The sequence below is a fragment of the Notamacropus eugenii genome, chromosome 1, assembly GCF_028372415.1.
Source record: "Notamacropus eugenii isolate mMacEug1 chromosome 1, mMacEug1.pri_v2, whole genome shotgun sequence".
Taxonomy (NCBI): domain Eukaryota; kingdom Metazoa; phylum Chordata; class Mammalia; order Diprotodontia; family Macropodidae; genus Notamacropus; species Notamacropus eugenii.
The window spans coordinates 293,310,320-293,330,748 of NC_092872.1; the positions used below are offsets into that span (position 1 = coordinate 293,310,320).

Genomic DNA, 20,429 nt, shown 5'->3' on the forward strand with positions numbered 1-20,429 from the left:
TGTAAGAAAATGGACTTTATTTTCCTATTTCTATAGAATCTATGACAAGTAAAAAGAAACCTTGATAATATAGTCCCTAATAGTTAATATTTTCAAAGCAAGAAAATCTTCCCCATACACTGTGTGTTCTCCCTGGAATGATAGAAGGAAGGAAGGTAGACTGAGGAATAGTCGACCATGATGTAGTTGGTTCCATTTCTGACCGGTGCCCAGCTGTGATAATGGAGAAACTCACTGTCCCAGATGAGAGCCATTTTTTTTCAAAGCTACACCACGTCCAGGGCTCCTGTTTCCATTTGGAGACAAGATTCCAGGTGTTCTGCCAATTCTACTGGGAACTAGCCATTTGGATAAGCTGGGGTGGTTGTACGCATCCTTCGGTTAACACACCTGGGGCTCTTACTGTTAATTTGGTTGTTCATTTTTCAAAATACAGTTACTTCAGATATTCCTGCTTTATTTAGTTCTGGTCTTCTCAGCATCCTTAGGGCATGGGGACAGCTTTGGGTTTATTGGAGCAGTTTAATCTGGATCTGTGTGAGATAACCTTCAACAGAAAAGGCAGATGTTCCAGAAGGGAGAAATAGATTCAACCTCTATCTCTGCAGAGGTTTTTAGATGACTTGGTATGATGCCAGAAGCCATCTAGGGCTTCAGTGTCAGACTTGGCCCCAAAGAAAGGTTAGATTCAAGTCTATGGTTCAGATGCAGCAGTCACTGATCCTTGTACAAGACGTATGTTCACTCAGATGGACCATGCCTCAACACCCGTTCAGACAACATTAGTAATGCAAGTCATTGGGAGTAGTTTTCTTGGAAGAAACTTTATTCCGAAAAAATAATAAAAATACTATATACTAATCCTGTTTCCTAGAGCTTGCTGTAGGAAGTAGCAGGCTTCCATTTTCATCTAAGCAGTCTCATTACAGAATGACTTATGATTGTGTCTGAAGAGCAAACAAGGCACAGGTGACTAGGGCAGGAACTTAATCCCGGCTGCTGCTGCTACAATAGCTTTTTACAATTGATGGGTTTTTGAAAAGGACAGTCTGCTATGGAGCAGATAGTTGTGTTTACCTTCTGCCTACTTCACTCTGACTGGCATGTCTTCCCTCTCCCCAGCCACAATGTTTGAGAGTTAGGGCAGAAGACAGCTTTCATCCCTGTTGCCAAACAGGACGGGCATGGGGTTGGTAGCGGGAACAGCTGGCACAACAGAAGCTAGAGTAGTATTCATTGCCACAAAGCTGGGCTTGCAGGATCAAGTCACAATTGGCAAGCTCTGGCTGGTCGATGCACTCCCTGCCAGGGTCCCTGGGCTGCTCTGCAGTTTCTAGGACAAAACAACTCAGGTTAGAGTGCTCTCTAAAGAATCCTTATAGACCAGTGGCCTAATGTTACTTCATTCCTTAGCCCTGCAAATTCCAGAGAGGGTCATTATGTAACTCCACTCCAAGTCCCAACTATCTTCTCACATCAGAGAACACTGTTCCAATGGGACTGTATACATGGACATACACAGGTCAGTGCTCTTAATACAGGGGGCCTTCTTTCCTGAGTTGCTTCCAGAAAACTAGATGATTTACAGCCAGCCCACCCTCCCTCTCAAAAAGCACATGAGATGGAGACAGGGAGACATAGCCTAATAAGAATCAAACCACAAATTTCTTGGTCTTTCAGGAGTCGGTAGGCCAAGGTAGGGACCAGATCCTGTAGCATTTTTAAGTAGATAAAGTTTGGTGTGCTGCTTTTCTGAGTTCTCTCCCTTTTTCAGAGTTCAGTGCTGCCTGTCTGAGGCCCCTAGGCTCTATAATCACCATTGCAAAACTCTCCTACCACCTGCTCTTAGTACTGTCTTTTCCCCAAGCCAATGCCCTGAATGCCTAGCTTTTAGGTATACACAAATGGATTGTGATGCATATGTGTTTCAAATTAACTTTGTTGTAAATTATTTAATTTCAACTCAAAATTGTGTCCTTAAGCTTCCAAGTATTTTTCTCAAGTGGTATGGATATATACTCACAACTCAAATATATGTATATATATACATATCTATACATAAGTGTATGTATGCTACATATCTGTACATAAATATATGGAGATTTAGATACAAAAAAAGGAAGGATGGAAGGAGAGAAAGAATTGGATTGATTAGGAAACGAGGCTTATCTTACCCTGTTTCCCTTCACACACTGTACTCCAGCCAAACAAGATGGACTTTCTCTCCCTCTTCCTCTCTCCCTCCCTACTTTTGCATGGATTCTTAAGATAGGCATTCTTAACTAGCCATAGGACCCTAATGGAATGGGATTACATGATCCCCAAGGTCCCTTAGAACTCTTTGTTAATCTCTGAATTTTCTTCTCCCTTTTATTTAGTGATTCCTCCTTATTAAAAACTTTATCACTTATATTAGTGTGATCAAAAAAAAAAAAAGGCCTGACAACTACTAGAACTAATTCTGAGGAGAGTTGGGATCGCCATGGCACCTAATTCCCCTTTTCTCTTAAGCACCTTTCCCACTTGAGTCTACTGCTGCATGGAGAAGAATGCCCACTGTCCAATGGCTGCTCAGTGAATATCCACTAGAAATAATAAAACCATCATTCTTTACTTCTAGGTCTGCACCACTTAATTTTAGCTGTAAGGACAACTGAGCTGTAAGATTTCTCCTTGCAGAAAGTAGGGCCTGCTAATTGGCCTTATCTAGTTAGCCCAACTTGGGTGCTAGATTAGTTCTGGGGAGTCTTGGGAGTGTGGCTTATTCTCAGGTCCAGCCAGTGACCTGTTTGTGTTTGTTTTTGTTTTTATTTTTGAAGTTTTAAGTTCCAAATTCTATCACTTCCTCCTTCCCGAGACAGTAAGCAATCTCATAGGTTATATATGTGCAATCATGTAAAACATTTCCATATTAGTCATTTTGTACAAGAAAACTTGGAAAGGAGAATGAAATAAAAAGGGAAAGAAAGAAATTGAAAATTTGTATGCTTTGGTCTGTATTCAGACATCAGTTCTTTGGAGGCAGATAGCATTTTTCATCATCAGTCCTTTAAGATTGTCTTGTATCATTTTATTGCTGCAAACAGCTAAGTCATTCATAGTTCTTCTACATACAAAATTGACTGTTGAATATTGAATTGAATATTAAATATTCTCCAGGTTCTGCTCACTTACTTTGTATCAGTTCATGTAAGTCCAGGTTTTTCTGAAATCATCCTGCTTATTATTTTTATAGTACAATAGTATTCCATTACAATCATATTTGTTCATTTGTACAAACACAATTTGTTCAACCATTCCCCAATTGGGCATCCCCTCAATTTTCAATTCTTAGCTATCACAAAAAGAGCCACTATAAGTATTTTTGTACATGTGGGTCCTTTTCCACTTTTTATTATCTCTTTGGGATACAGACCTAGCAGCGATATTGCTATCAAAGGGTATGTACAGTTTTATAGCTCTATGGGCTTAATTACAAATTGCTGTCCAAAATGGTTGGATTAGTTCATAGGTCCACAAACAGTGCTCCGGTTTTCCCACATGCCAACTTTTGTCATTTTCCTTTTTTGTCACATTAGCCAGTCTGATGGGTGTCAGAGTTTTTAACTGTCGTACCTCAGAGTTTTTAAATTTCCATTCTCTAATCCGTAGTGATTTAGCACATTTTTTCATATGATTTTAGACAGCTTTGATTTCTTTGAAAATTGTTCATATCTTTTAACCATTTATCAATTGGGGACTGACTTGTATTCTTATAAATTTGACTTAAGTTCTCTATATATTTGAGAAATGAGACTTTTGTCAGAGATATTTGCTGTTAAAAAATTTTCTAGTTTTTCCTTTCCAATTTTGGTTGTATTGGTTTTGTTTGTGCAAAACCTTTTCAATTTAATATAATCAAAATTTTACATTTTATATTTCTTATACATATCATATGTATATATATAGACAGATATATCATATCTATCTATCTATATATCTATCTATATATCTATATCTATATCTATATATATCTATCTATCTATCTATCTATCTATCTATCTATCTATCTATCTATCTATCTATCTATATATATATATATATATATATATATATATATATATATATATATATATATATATATATCTTGTTTAGGCCTAAATTCTTCCTTTATCCATAGATCTGACAGGTAAACTATTTCATGCTCTTCTGATTTGCTTATGGTATCACCCTTTATATGTAAATCATGTACCCATTTTGACCTTATCTTGGTATGTGGTGTGAGATGTTGATCTATACCTTTACCTTGATATAAAGGTATACCTTTATAAAAGCACATACCTATACCTATGTCAGAAAGCCATACTGTTTTCCAATTTTCCCAGCACTTTTTGTCAAGTGAGTTTTTGTTCCAAAAGGTTGAATCTTTAGGTTTATCAAACACTAAATTAATAGGGTCATTTACTACAACGTATTGTATACCTAATCTATTCCAGTGATCCACCACTCTATTTCTTAGCCCCTACCAAATTGTTTTGATTGTGTGTGTGTGTGTGTGTGTCTTTATAATACAGTTTGAGAATCTGAGATTTGGCACAGCTGGGCTGCCTCCCTTCACATGTTTTTCATTGATTCCCTTGATATTTTTTACCTTTTGTTCTTTCAGATGACTTTTGTTACTATGTTTCTAGCTCTATAAAATAACGTTTGGTGTGGCACTGAATAAGTAGACTAATTTAGAGAGAATTGTCATTTTTAATTATATTGGCTTGGCCTCCCCATGAGCAATTAATGTTTTTCCAATTGTTTAGATCTGACTTTATTTGTGTGAAAAGTGTTTTGTAATTCATTATGTATTTCCTGGGTTTGCCTCAGCAAGTAGACTCCCAAGTACTTTACGTTGTCTACAGTTATTTCAATCTACTTGGGTTTTAAAAATATGGCCTGAGACGTATGACAGAGCTCCCTTTCCTCCTTGCCTCTGAATTTGAACATAGAATTGAAGTGCAGGCCTCACATGTACACATAATTGAGTTAGAATACAGAATGCAACTTCACCAGGATGGAGAAAAGGCTGAAAAATCCTCCAAATGCTAAACTATCAACCTACTATGCAGTTCAGATCTCATATTCTGAATTCTATAATGATGAAACTGATTAGCAGACCAAAGACAGCCTCTTTCCTTCAACAGTGATAGGTTATGGCTTTAGCCCTGACTTTTCTACTGAGCAGACAGGTGACCTTAAGCAAATCATAAATATTTTGAACCTTAGTTGCTTCCTTGGTAAGAAGGTGGTAATAATAATGGCCACCCTGTCTACCTGGCAAGATTGTTGGGAAGATCAAAGAGGTTTGAGAGTGCTTTGAAAAGCACATTATAAATGTTTTTATTATTTCTAAGCCTAGATCCTACCTGTTTTTAAAAACAATCGGTTCACTGCAATGGAGCATTATGATAAAACATGAAATACCCTTGAAATCTGTTGGAATGGGATTCCGGTCAAGTTGGCAGAAAATTTAATTCTTTGAAAACAATAAAATAATAGGAGCAGGAACTCATCCCATTGTCTTACCTGAAGGCCTAGGAGGGATCACCTTCACCTCTGTACTGCGGCTGACAGCCTGAGTCTCACTGTAGGCACTGCAGGTATAGGACCCTTCATCACGGGTTTGTGTGTTGTTAATCACCAAGGTTCCATCCTGGGACAGGTGGATGCGGTGGCCATCACCTCGCACAGGCACCCCATTTCTGATAAGGAAAGAGATCTGGGGGTTATGCTGCTGAGTGGGTCCCCACCCTTCAGTGCCCTAGGGCAGCTTAGTTCAAGGAAAGAGATTAGTGCAAGCGTTGAAAGTTCACCACAAGCATAGATATTTCCCAGAAAAAAACAGAGGCCATTTCTCTGGAGCGGGAGTCAGATGCCTTCTGTCAGAGTGTAATTTATTTTTAAGGAGGACTAGGCAAGAGTCACATTGAAGAAACATCCCAAATATTTCAAAGCAAAAGTCTAAGAAATCACTCAAACTGAAAACTATGGTGTCATGCCTACATCTTCTCTGTCTTCTCAACACTCAAAGTTTGATCTGTTATATTGATTCAGTCTCTGCAACTTCTCCCCCATCTGTCTTTCTCTTTCTGGGTTCATCACCTTCACCCCACTGCAGGGTATCGTCTCTTTTCTGGACTACTGCCAAAGCAGTAACTGGTCTTCAGTCTCATCCCCCTCTCCAACTTGTGATTTACACACTACCAAAACATGCTTTCTAGTGTGTGTCTCTGAGCATCACACTTCCCTGTTCCAAACTTTTCAGTGGGTTGCCATTCACCTCCAAATAAAGTCTAAACCCCTTATCCTATCTCTGAAGACCTCCCCATTCTGACTCTTGTCTTACTTTTCCAGCTTTATTTCACTATGCTCCCCTTCCACACTCTGTGCTCCAGCCAAACAGGACAACTCTGTCTCTCATGTTTTTGATGCCTAGCATGGACTCTGTCTCTACTACTGAAATCAGTCCCTTCAAGTCCCTGATGCCTTCTCTTCCCACTCTCATCTGGCTGAAAGTGATCTTTGCTCTTAATCAGAGTCTGCCAGAAGTTATTTCTGTCCATCTTATCCTCTTCCACAGAGTCCTGCTTTCAGACCTTCATATTCTTATGGCAGAGGTTCAGATTTCTGAAAATGAGCCTAACAGCCTGGCTACTGGTGGGGAGCATCCTGGGCCTGAAGTGAGGAAGACCTGAGTTCAAATCTGCTTCAGACATTTGCTGTATAACTTTGGCCATGTCACGTAACCTCTGTTTGCTTCAGTTTCCTCATCTGTAAAATGAGGATAATAATAGCACCTACTTCCCAGAGTTGTGAGGATAAAATGAGAATATCTGTAAGAGCACATAGTGGGCATTATATAAATGCTAGCTGTTATCAATAATAACAAGAATAAATCACTTAGCCAAAGTAACTCATGAAGCAGAAAAATTAAAAATGCCACCTGGTCCAGGACAGTGACTGTGACAGATTGGTGCAAAAAAAAAAAAAGTGGCAGAAAGAGGGATTGTTCATACATTAAAAGTGTGATCCTTATGCAGTGACCAGTTTGTAGATATAACGTTAGGAACTGCATCATATCAATCTTGACATTATAAATAAAAGTAGAAGAAAGAAGGACCTTGTGACTGAATGGAAGGATGACTCATAGGTTTTCCTTAGACAAATAATCAGCAGTGCTGGTTTTATTATGCACTCAAAGGCAGCAAAAAACATCATTTCATGGGATGTTGATAAATATTTAGGGTTGTGACAAATATTTGCAAGAGCATCACAATTAGAAGAATTGTATCTTCTGATCTAGTATCTATTGCAGAGAATGAAGAGTCATGAAAAACTTGGCAAAACCTTCAAAATTAAATCAGTATATATTTTAGTACATAGGTGAAAATAGGTGAGGATAAACAGAAAACATGGTTTATAAGATTGAAAGAGGTCAAAAACTCATATGTATATATATATATGTATATATATAAAATAGCCTCATTTCTATGTTATACTTTTTTTCAAGAAAATCATACACAAGCAAGATCAGTCCAATTAGAAGGTAAAGAAAAAAAAATGAAAAATTTGGAATTATGCAAATAAAGTGACTAAAATGTCTATATTCTTTGACCCAGAGAGTTCATTACTTTGTTTATACCCCAAAGAGGCCATTAATAGAAAGTCGCCCTATTCACCAAAATATTTAGAGCAACTCTTTTTTGTGATAGTAAGAACTGGAAACAAGATAGACGCCCATCAATTAAGGAATGGCTAAACAAATTGACATAAATGTAATGGAATTTTACTATGCTATAAGGAATTTTGTGTGTGATGAACGTAGAGAATCATGGAAAGATCTACATGAACTCAGTAAAGTAAGCAGAAACAAACAAACAAACAAAACCAATGACTACAAATGGTGTAAATGGAACAATGAAAAACAATCGTAAGTGAATGTTGCAAAATTACAAAGAACAAGCTGTGGCTCCAAAGAAGAGATGTAAGACACTCGCACTCCACTCCTCTGCAGAGGTGAGAGGTTCATGAAAGTGACACATTGCACATAGTATCAACCTTTTTCTATGTATTGATCAGCTTTGAATTTTTCTCTTCATTTTTTCTTCAAAAAAAATGTTTTTTGTATGGGAAGAGATTGCTTTCTGAGAAGGGGAAGGAGAGATATGATGGGGAAGTTTTGGTAATATGAAAAAGCAAAAGATTTTAATGAAAAAAACACATTTTTAAGGGAAACAGCTGAAAAGATTTTTGTAGCATATTTCTCTGATAAAGGGCTGATGTCCGTGATAAAGGGAATGAAAACAAACATATGTATGTGTATATATGTCAAGGCTGGCAAAGGATATGAAGAAAATTTCCAATTAAGAAATGCAGGCTATGAATAATCATATAAAAATACTCCAAATCACAGTAGGAGAAACACAAATCAAAACAACTTCAGAGTTCTACCTCACACCAATCTGATTGGCAAAAAAGGAAAATGCAATTGATGAAAGGTCAGTGAAAGGTGAATCAGTGGATAGACTGAACACCAGGTCTGAACTTAGGAAGATCTGCCTTAAGCCTCAGACACGTAATAGCTGTTCTTCATCTATAAAATGGGGTTAATAACAGCACCTAGCTCCCAGGAGTATGAGGCTAAAATGAGATAATACAAAGTGATTTACAAACCATAAAATGCTAGCTGCTATCATTATCTTTAGTTATTGTCATTACAGTGTTGGTAGAGTTTGAAATGGTCTAACCATTCTAGAAAGAAAGTCACTCAATGTTACTTACAAGTAGACTAGCCACTTGGTGATAAATTCTTTGGCCAGGGCAACTCATGAAACAAACAAACAAACAAAAAACAGTACCATCAGCTGTAGGAGTTACCTTATACTTCTGTGGAGATGTTACCCAGTGATGCCACTACTAATTATATACTCAGAAAAGATCAGAGATAAAGGGAAAGACCCATACGTTCAAAAAATGTTTGTATCAGCCCTTTATGCTGTAGCAAAGAACTGGAAACAAAGTGAGTGCCCATCAGTTGGGGATTCCTGAATAAATTGTGATATGTTACTAATGTAAGAAATGATGAGTGTGATGGATTCAGAGAAAGCCTCAAAGGCTTGTATGGACTGATGCGGTGTAAAGTAAGCACAACCAGATGAACAACTGAATTGATTCCACAGTAATGTAAAGGAAAACTTTAGACTTAACTCCAGTCTGTGAAGTGGCCAGTCACTTGCTTTAGAGCACAGATGATGAAGCATGTGCCTCCCGACAAAGAGGTGATGGTATAAAATGAGATCAGTTTGGCAGGACCAGCAGTGGAATGACAATGTCTTTCCCTTCACTACAGGTGGCAACACAGCATATTCTACTGAAAATAGAACTAGATTCTGGGTTTTAATCCTGACTATGACATAGAGGCAGCTAGGTGGCACTGGACAGAGCACAGAAACGACTCATGGATAGATTCATCTTCCTGAGTTCAAATCCAGCCTAAGATACTTACTAGCTGTGTAAGTCACTTAACTCAGTTTGCCTCAGTTTCCTCATCTGTAAAATGAGCTGGAGAAGGAAATGGCAAACCACTCCAGTATCTTTCCCAAGAAGACCCTAAATGGGGTCACTAAGAGTCAGAGATGATTGAAACGACTGAACAATAAATGAAATTATGACCCTGGACGAGTCATGACCTCCAAGAACCTCAGCTGCTTCATTTGTACAAGAGCAACAATAAAAGTAGTTGTATTATCTGCCTCACAAAGCTTTTGTGAGAATAGCACTTTGAAAACCTTGAAGTCCTATATGATTGAATTATTACAATTGTCTGGAGAAGGAAATGGCAAACCACTCCAGTATCTTTGCCAAGAAAGCCCCAGAAGGAGCCACGAAAAGTTGGACATGACTGAAACAATTGAATGGCAATAATTACAATTATTATTACCTACACTAGGTAGGCTATGAGACATCATCAGGGAGGTGTGATTCAGATACAAGGAAAGGTAAAGGAAATTCTTCTGCCCATCTCTGACTCTTAGTGACCCCATTTAGGGTCTTCTTGGCGAAGATACTGGAGTGGTTTGCCATTTCCTTCTCCAGCTCATTTTACAGATGAGGAAACTGAGGCAAACTGGGTTAAGTGACTTACACAGCTAGTAAGAGGGGGAGAAAAAAAAAGCCCCTACCCATGCTATAGTCCAGTCTAGGTCTTCAATAAATCTCAAAGGTGAAAGGAGGTGAAGAGTAGGAACTGAGGACTTAAAGGAACATATACCTGGACCATCTCACATTCACATTGTCTCCTATCACCACACAATGGAGCTGAGTGTCTTCTCCCTCAGGCACCGTAACTGTGGGTTGTAGTCCTATGATCTTCAGCTCTCCTGTGGACAAATAGGGGATTTCATCACACAAGATATAGAGTGCCCACTCCAACCCATACTCTTCTGGGTCTCTCAGCCCATTCTATCTGACATCCCAAGCCCACATAAAAACATGATCAACAAGAGTTGCCACCCTCTTTCTCCTGGTCCAGTAAGGTAGGCATGATCTCCAGGGTAAATAGGTAGCCCTCACCCACTCCTACCCCCAGGCTCTTTAGCATCTATTATTTTGCCTTCTGCTTTGGGCTGCATCCTAATCCCACTCTGCCTTTACCCAGAATTCTGAGCTGGACCCATCGCTGCTCTCTTGCTTGTCCATTGAAAGCAATGCAGGTGTAGAAGCCACCATCCTCCATGGTAGCAGGACTGATGACCAGGGAGCCATCTGGCTGCTGTCGGTGTCTGCAGATCAAGCATAATCATGTCCCTTAGGCCCTGAGGGGCAGAAGGTGCCAGATGAAGGCACAGCCAAGTGATTTCATGCAAGTGGGCCATGTTGTCACACTGAGATGGAACATCTGAACGTTCCACTTCTCATGACTGCCTATAATATGGCAGATTCCTCTCTCCCCAGGCCTTCCAGTTGGCTGTCATTTAATATACCAGAAATATTCTAGCTTTTTGTTCAAGAATAAATTTTATGCGACATCTTTTACATTTTATGATAATTTGGTCCATAAATGAATTTTTCAAATTATTTCTTTTTGCTTTGCTCAAAGAAATGCCTTTTTCTAGTCAGAAATATTTTCTATGCCTGATTCCATCTTTATTATATATTTTTAAATCTCTAGTGTTTGATAATTTGGCACAGGGAGACCCTGATGGTATCCAAAGCAGTTTGATAGTACTGCAAGAAAGAAAAGTTTTCTCAATGGCTGTCTCTAACTAGTACCCAGCAGTTAGGTCTTCTTGATTCCAAGCCCATGCCTGAGTTCACATCCAGCCTCAAACACTTACTAGTTGTATGACCCTAGGAAAGTCACTTAAACTCTGTTTGCCTCAGTTTCCTCATGTGTTAAATGGGGATAATAATAGCACATACCCTCCTAGAGTTGTTGGGAGGATCAAATGAGATAATAACATAAAGCGTTTAACACAGTGTTTGGCACATAGTACACACTATATACATGTTAGTTTAGTAGTCGTTAGCATTGTTGTCAGAGTAGTAGTTAGGCATTCCTCACCTATTCCAAGATCTTAAGATCCTTGGGAGAGCCAGTGGGATGGCTGACATTTTCAGAGCATTAGAAATTACAGTAATGACAGAAACCATTCTTGGAGGGCCAGGCCCATTAGGAAACAGGCAAAGGTGCCACTTTGATTCCCATCATCCTCCCCTTAGAGGCAAAGCTGGAAATAGAAGGAAAGAAGTTAGCTAGACCCACCTGGGAGATGAGGGAGGCTGTCCATCCTTCTGCCACTCAATGACTGGGGGAGGGTAGCCAAATGTTCGACATGGCAGTTGGACTCGTTGACCCACATTGGCATTCACCACTCCTGGCTGGTTCCTATCAAAGCTCAACCTGTAAAACACAACTACCCCTTGTAAAAACACGCTCTTGGATCTGCTCCCTCTTCTCTACTGCCCCAGGTAGTACCACCCTAACCCATGGTTTCATCACCTATGGACCTAAATAATGTCTTCTTTTCCCATATTTATCTTTCCCCTCTTCCATTATTTTGTCATTTCAAAAGATTTTATGAAACCAAAATACAAGAGTTATTTTTCTTCCAGTTTAAAAAAAAAACTACAATACTGCCAAACATTTTTACAAATAATTCATGATAAATCTTAAGTCTAGCCTATGGAAACTTACCTTAACTAATCACTTCCTTTGGTTAATGAAAGTTAAACTAAATTTCTCATCAAATTAGTACTTGGTGGATGGGGGGGAGAGATAAAGTGCTTTGTTGGGATTGGAAAAACCTGAATCTGAGTCCTGCTTCAGACATGTACTATTTCTTTGATCTAAGACAAAGCACTTAGCCTTTCAATCTCAGTTTCCTCATCTGTAAAACAAGTTTAATAATAGTGTCTTCCCAGGGTTGTTGTGAGGAGTAAATGACCCAGAATGTAAAGCACTCTGCAAATCTACACAAATCTTTTTTGAAGCTATATCAATATAAAAATGGTGGTAAGAATGGTCTAACTTCCCACACACCTTGAAGGAGATCTAGAGAAGGTGCCAGACTGAATTCTTATCAGGAAAACCAAGAAAAAGTCACAACGAGTAACTTTTCCAACCCAGGGCAGCTTAGGGAGACAGGTCTGCAGACTCTGGGAGGGAGCCTAGTCATGAATTCATGGTGGTAGTGGTGGTGAAGGTGGGGGGAAGGAATATTCCAGTGCCCAGATACTGGAAGAGAGCCAAGACAGGGCACAAAAAAAGAGATCCCAAAGGATCCCTCAGTAAGCATTGGACGTAGGAATGGGAGCTCTCACTCATCACACAGTACCAAGTCACAGATCCTGGGCAGAGAAGAGTGGTGGTAAACATTGGTCCTCACTGTGACTGGGAAGCACATGGTGGCTGTGTGGTTCTTAACCCAGGAGCTGAGCATAGTATCCCTGCTCTGAACCTAGAGTCTCCCAGCAGGCCAACACTGAGTCTAGCATTAGTTTGCTAAAGCTCCCAACCAGAAAGAAGCTATTGGTCCCAAACCTGGTTCAGGAACTTGCAGAACTCGGACCAGGAGATGAGAGAACAGACCTTTCCCCTGGCTCACTCACTTTGGGAGCACTAAAAGCTCCCACTAAAAGGCCCTCCACTGAATCTATGAAAGTAGCACTGAGACAGAAGTTCAGGCTAGACATCTCCCTCCTGTCCCCCCAGAAATATACAGAGCCCAGCCCTTACATAAAATGCAAAGTCGAGGAGTAGACTGGAAGAATGAGCAAGCACCAACAACAAAAGCTAGTCATGAAGACAAGGACACTCAGGACACAAACATAGAAAAAGAGAAGGACAGAGAAAAATCCACAAGCAAATCCTCAAAGACAAATACAGCTTAGACAGAAGTCCAATAAGAATTCCAGAAGAGTTCAAGAAGAAAATGTGAAATACCTTATAGGAAAAACAACTGGCCTGGCCTGGAAACTAGACTGAAGAGAGATAATTTAAGAATCACTAGACTACCTGAAAGCCATGCGCAACAACAAAAAGAGCCTAGACATCTTTTTTCAATAAATCATAAAACTGTCCAGATATCTTAGAACCAGAGAGCAAAGTAAAAATTGAAAGAATCCACTGGTCACCTCCTGAGAAAAACTCCAAAATGAAATCCACAGCACCCAGGTCAAAGAAAAATTATTCCAAGCAGCCAGAAAGAATTCAAGTACTGAGGAGCCACAATCAGAATCACACAAGATTTAGCCATCACAAATATAAAATAGCAGAAAGTTTGGAATATGATATTCAAAAAGCAAAGGATCCAGGCTTACAACAAAGAATAATGTACCCTGCAAAACAGTATAATCCTACAAGAGGAAAAACAGATCTTCAGCAAAACAGAATACTTCCAAGCATTCCAGAGTTAAATAGGAAATCTGATATACAAATACATGAGTTGAAAGAAGCATAAAAACTCGAGTGAAAATGTAAATATGAGTGAGAATCCTAAAGGACTAAACAAGGTTCAACTGTTTATCTTCTTATATGGGGAGATGATAAATGTAAACCCTGCTCACCAGAGGTCTTCGAAGGAGCCTGTGCATGATTCTGTTGTGTTTGGATGATGTCAAACCAAGAATTAAATACATGAGGAGTGGGGATGAGGAGTAGTTCACATAAGTCAACTATATAACAAGAAGGGAGCAGGGGTGAATGATATTGAACCTCAGTCTCATCTGGACTACTTATAGGAGGGAAAACTACACAGCCAGGTACAGAAACACATCCTACACAACAGGCAAAAATGATTCCCCTTAATAAGGAAAAAGAGTGAAATAAGAGGGAAGGTTGATTATATGAGGCATTGGTCAGAAGCAAAACAGATTCTTTAAAAAGGGACAAGGAAAAAAAGAAAAATGAACATAAGAGAATAGTACAGAGGGAAATACATGGCAATCAAAACTGTGAATGGGAACAATAAAAGAGAAGAGGATAGAAGGATAGATTAGAAACCAGAATAAAAAAATATATTGTTTACAAAAAACATACTTAAAACAAAAAAACATATACATAGAGTTAAAATAAGGGACTGGAGCAGAATCTTATACTTTTGCTAAAGTTAAAAATACAAAAAACACATACAGGTAGCAATCATAATCTTAGACAAAGCAAAAGCAAAAGAGATTTAATTAAGAGACAAACAGAGAAACTACATTTTGCTAAAAGATGTAGATGATGAATTAATATCAACAGTAAGCATGCATACACCAAATGACATAACTTTTAAATTCATAAAAGAAAAGTTAAATAAGTTATAGGAAAAAATAGACAGTAAAACTATAATAGTGAGGAATCTCAATTCACCCTTCTCGGATCTAGATAAATTGAACCAAAAAAAAAAAAACAAAACAAGAAAGAAGTTAAGGACCTCAAAAGAATTTTAGGAAAGTTAGATATGATAGACCTCTAGAGAATACTGAATGGAAATAGGAAGGCATATACCTATTTTTCAGCTGTGCATGACACCTTCACAAAAATCAACCATGTATTAGTACATAAAAACCTTAACAAATAAATGCAGAAAAGCAGAATTATTAAATGTGTCTGTTTTTAACCAGAATGCAATAGAAATTACATTCAATAAAGGACCTTTGAAGCAAAGATTAAAAATTGGAAACTAAGTAGCTTAATACTAAAGAATGGGTGGGTCAAAGAACAAATTATAAAAACATTTTTACTAATGATAATGACAACTAAGAAACAACATTCCAAAATTTGTGGGATGAAGCCACAGCAGTCCTTAAGGGAAGATTTATATCTCTAAATTCTTTCATCAATAAAAAAGAGGAAGAACAGATCAATAAATTTGGTGTGTAACTGCAAAATCAAAAACACCTAGAAAACCAACAAATTCAAAATTTCCAATTAAACACCAAAATAAAAATCCTGAAAATCAAAGGAAAGATTAGCAAAACTAAAAAAAATTGATTAACCAATAAAAGTAGGAGCTAGTTTTTGGGGAAAAACAATCAAATAGAAAATCCATTTGATTAAGAAAAAGAAAAAATTATCAACATAAAATACAAAAGGGCAAAATTCCCAACCAATAAAGAAATAAAAGTAATTATTAGGATCTATTTTGCTCAACTAGATGCTAATAAGACAATCTAAATGAAATGAATATTTATAAGAATATAAATTGCCCAATTAACAGAGGAGTAAATAGAATACTTAAATAACTCTTAGAATTAAAAGAAAATCAATCATAAAAGAACTCCCAAGGAAAAAAGATTGATTTACAAGTGAATTCTACAAAATAATTAAAGAACAGTAATTTCCAGTACTATATAAATTATTTTTTAAAAAAATAGATAAAGAAGAGATCCTACAAAATTCATTCTCTCATACTAATATGGTCTTGCTACCTAAACTAGGGAGTGTCAGAACAGAGAAAGAAAACTATAGACCAAGTTCCCTAATGAATTTTGACGAAAAAATTGTAAGCAAAATTCTAGCAAACAGATTATAGCAATATCACAAAGATTTTGTTGTGACTAGGCAGGATTTAAGGCTAGTTCAATAATAAGAAAACTATAAGCATAATTAACCATATCAATAAGAAAACCGACAAAAATTATATGATTATTTCAATAGATGCAGAAAAAGCTTTTGGCAAAATACAACACACATTCCTGTTTTTAAAAGACACCATAAAGCACAGGAATAAACAATTTCCCTTAAAATGATAAGTAATATTTATCTAAAACCAAGAGCAAGGGACAAGCTAACAGCTTTTCCAGTAAGATCAGAGGTGAAGCAAAGAAGTTCATTATCACCATTCAATACTGTACTACAAATGCTAGCTAAAGCAATAAGACAAGAAAAAATAAAGGAATAAGCATAGACAACAACAAAACAAAAATATCAGTTTTTATAGATGACATGATTTTATACTTAGATAATCCTAGAGAGTCAACTAATAAACTAATTGAAACAACTTCATGAAAGTTACAGGATGCAAAATAAACCCATACACATCAGCAGCATTTTCTGTATATAACCACCAAAACCTAGCAGGCTGAGATAGAGAAATTCCAATTAAAAGAACTACATACAGTATAAAATACTTAGAACTCTGCCTGCTATGACACACAAGAACTATATGAACACAATTTCAAAACACTTCACACAAGTAGAAACACATGAAAATAATGGAGAAATATTAGTTGCTCATAGGTAGGCCAAGCTAATATAATAAAAATGGCAATACTGCTTAAATTAATTTACTTATTCAGTGCCACACCAATCAAACTACCAAAGAATTACTTTATGGAGCTAGAAAAATAACAACAAAGTTCATCTGGATGACCAAAAGATCAATAATATCACAGGAATCAATGGAGAAAAATTGAGGACACCTAGCAGTACCCGATCTCAAACTATACTACAAAGCTGTAATTGTCAAAAACAATTTGGTACTGGGTAAGAAAAAGAATGATTGGGCACATAATATGGACAAACAAATGAGCAGAGTAACCTAACATTTGATAAACCCACAGATTCCAACTATGAGAACAAAACAACAAAACTGGTGCTATTGAACAAAAATTGAGAAACTGGCAGAAACTAGGTATAGACCAACATCTCACACCATATACCAAGATGAGCTCAAAATGAGTTAATGACTTATGCATAAAAGGTGACATCATAAGCAAAGTAGCAAAACATGGAAGTTATATGTATGGCATAAAACTGAAATAAAGAGAGCCAGAGGTAGCACAAAAGCAGTATTACCTGGACCCTGGCTGATGGTGCCTGTGGGAGCTGGACCTCTGACCTTGTCTAACTCCTTCTATGCCAAAATCCAGGGGTCTATGGTCCTGGATTCGAGGGAGATTCCTCTCAGCTTCTGCAGGTGCTGTTCTGTCATCCCCTATCATGAAGCAGAGGAAAGTGCGAAGACAGACAAGGACAGAGAACTTTACAACTAATCCTCCAGGGAACGCTGAGGCAAGAATGTTTGTAAGTGGTAAATGGAGCCTAAGAACAGGGTCCTGCCATCGTCCTGCCATTCACGAACACCAAGGCACTACAGCTCTGGAAACAAAAATGTTAAGCCCTCCTTTCCAGAGGATGCCCCCTGAGTTTCTACAGGGGACATCACGGCTAACAGGAAAGACACAGAGTGGAGGGCACTCAATCAAGACAATCCTAAACCTAATCCCACCACCTAAATCTAACCCTTCCCATCCCAGGGAGAGGGTGGGCAGGAACAAAGCAAATCCATTAAAAATCCCATTGAAGGGGGCATGACCAAGTGACCTGTGATCCAGAGTTGAACGTGACGACTACTGTCCTGGCCCCCAGGAGAACTGCTGCAGGTGTAGGTGCCAGCATCATCTTCACTCACTGAATTGATGACCAAGGAGCCATCTGACTGCAGATGGTGTCTATGAGAGACCATATATCAAGGGACAGCCCTGACCAATACATCAATCTCCCAACCTATGCCCTACAATGCCCTGGCCTGTACCCTATCATGCCCAATCCAGACTCCTCACCTAATTGTGATAGAGGAAAGAACCCTGTTCTTGGAATCAAAAGACTCTGAGTTCAAGTCCTGGTTTTATCAATTGCAGTTATCCCTTCCACATCACAACCTTGCTCATTGAAGTTCTGATATATCCGGGTGGCATAAGAAATTAAATGGGAATTTTCTGGGAGTTTTTCAGAAGCTGAAGATAACACACAAAGGCCAACAGATGACACAGAACAAGTTTAGAAATGCATAAAATAAATGTACAGTACTGTATGACATCAATATATTTTATCTTTTAATACTATAATTCAGACTTGTCTGGTATAAATGGAGAGTCAAAAACTTATACATGGATTTTCCAGATTGCAGCATTGCTATAGCCCTAATCCCCATGATGTGGAAGGGATAACTGAATTAGCTATGTGACCTTAGGCAAAATACCAAACGTTTCTGAGACTCAGTTTACTCAAGGGAAAAAATGATACCTTCTCTACCTTTCTCACAAGGTTGTTGTAAGGATTAGGTGGAATAACTGATGTAACATTTTAAAATCAACAAATTATATAAATAATAACATAAAGCACCATATAAATAATATTTGTTATGATTAAATATTTACTAATTTCCTTAATAATATCCCTGAATTCCCACGCCCCATTTAGTGAGACCTGTGGATAGACTTGCCCCAGCCTATCTCTCCTTGGCTGTCCAAATCCCCAAATCCTACCTTTGGAAGGGAGCATCTTGAGTTGTAAAGGGTCATGTGGATTGTGGAAAGGAAGAGTTCCTTTACCTATCTGATGATCTGATTGGCTTCCCATTTTTCTGCCATTTCACATCATGGCTGGCACCTGTCACACAGAAGAATCGAACCATCTGCCCCAGGGTGACCTGAACCCCAGAATATTCTGTCTTGTCCAAGACAATCCTAGAAAATGGCAGGATGATATATTATGATTATTTGTGTATGGGTGTTATCTCCTTTATTAGCCCATGTTTCTTACTCATATTTGTATGTCTCATGGTGCTTAGCACAGAGGGCTAAATTCTGAATGAATCTTGGTTGAATGATCAAGTGTACCATTTTATTATTTCTTTCTTCCCTTAGCTGGTTAAGGTTTATCCCTCTTTCCATGGTTGCAATTCTCCTCTGATTTTTTTGTGATGATCTTTTCCTTTATTCATTATATCTATTTACAACTCCTTTTTATGAATACTATAAGATGCTGGTCTAAAACTATTTTCTACCAAACCGCTTTCCACTTTTCCCACATTTTTCTTGAATAAAGAGTTCTTTCCTAATACTTTGTGTACCTGGGTTTATCAAAGATTAGAGGAGTTACATAAGTCTTGCTTATCTAATCTAATCAACTTTAAAAGTTTTTACCCAAAATTAAAATTTTTCATAATTACCACTTTTATCACATAATTTCAGATGTTATTTCCCAGTTCTCATCTTTCCTACTGTTTTTTGCTACATCCTTTGATATCCTTGATCTTTTGTTCCTCCATATGAATTCTGTCATCATTTTTCCTAATTTTATAAAGTATCTCCTTAGTAGTTTGCTTGGCATAGCTTTAAGTCTATGAGCTATCTGTACAATAGCATCATTTTTACATTATTGGCATACAGAAACCTTGAATAATAAATGTTTCTCCAAGTATGAAAATTATTTTGTACTGTTCTTCTATGTACCTACATTTTATTGTTATTTTAGGTGGTATTTACCATTTAATCTCTTCTTGTGGTCCTTGCTAGGAACAAATAGAAATTCTGAAGATTTTTGTGGTTTTCTTTTACATCACGCTATTTTGTTGAAGCTATTGTTATGATTAATTTTGTTGACTCTCTAAAGTTTTCTAAGTAAATTAAAATATCATCTTAAAATTAAGATTTTTTTAAAAATAAGAGTATATGTGTAGAATCCTATATAAGATTACAAGCTGTCTCGGGGAGGGAGGAGGAGAAAATCTAAGACTTATGGAAGAGATTGTAGAAAACTGAAAACAAATAAATTAATTTTAAAAATTAAGATTTTTATGCCTTCACATATGATTATTTTTTTTAAAGTCACTTGGGAACCTGAGAAATACACAGAGTCCCTAATATTCTCATTCATTGGTTTCTATTAAATCCAGTTTTCCAACATTCTCTACAAGATTTATGTTCCTGGTTGATTGGTCCAGTGATGACAGAACAACATTAAACTCATGTACAAATTAATACTTTACTTTCTAGGTCTTTTTGCATTTTAGTAATCATTCCCTTATAAACTTGGTTGCAATGCCAATGCTTTTATTTTACACTAATATTGTTACATTATGCCTTAAATTATATCTTACTTTTTCTGCATGCCTCTCAATGGAATTTGT

General features: G+C 37.5%; 1 protein-coding gene across 2 annotated transcripts in view; it reads right to left on the reverse strand.

Annotated features, from left to right (window-relative positions):
• Positions 1 to 20,429, reverse strand: part of PAPLN (papilin, proteoglycan like sulfated glycoprotein) — an 85,781-nt gene continuing 65,352 nt past the window's right edge. For both annotated transcript variants that reach the window (XM_072629188.1, XM_072629187.1), the window contains 8 exons: positions 18,850 to 18,984; positions 17,840 to 17,967; positions 17,312 to 17,450; positions 11,792 to 11,929; positions 10,681 to 10,808; positions 10,298 to 10,406; positions 5,554 to 5,729; positions 1 to 1,333 (listed from right to left, as the gene is read on the reverse strand). In XM_072629188.1, the coding sequence (XP_072485289.1) occupies positions 1,158 to 1,333; positions 5,554 to 5,729; positions 10,298 to 10,406; positions 10,681 to 10,808; positions 11,792 to 11,929; positions 17,312 to 17,450; positions 17,840 to 17,967; positions 18,850 to 18,984 (1,129 nt within the window). In that variant the 3' untranslated portion in view covers positions 1 to 1,157. The remainder of the gene's footprint in view (positions 1,334 to 5,553; positions 5,730 to 10,297; positions 10,407 to 10,680; positions 10,809 to 11,791; positions 11,930 to 17,311; positions 17,451 to 17,839; positions 17,968 to 18,849; positions 18,985 to 20,429) is intronic.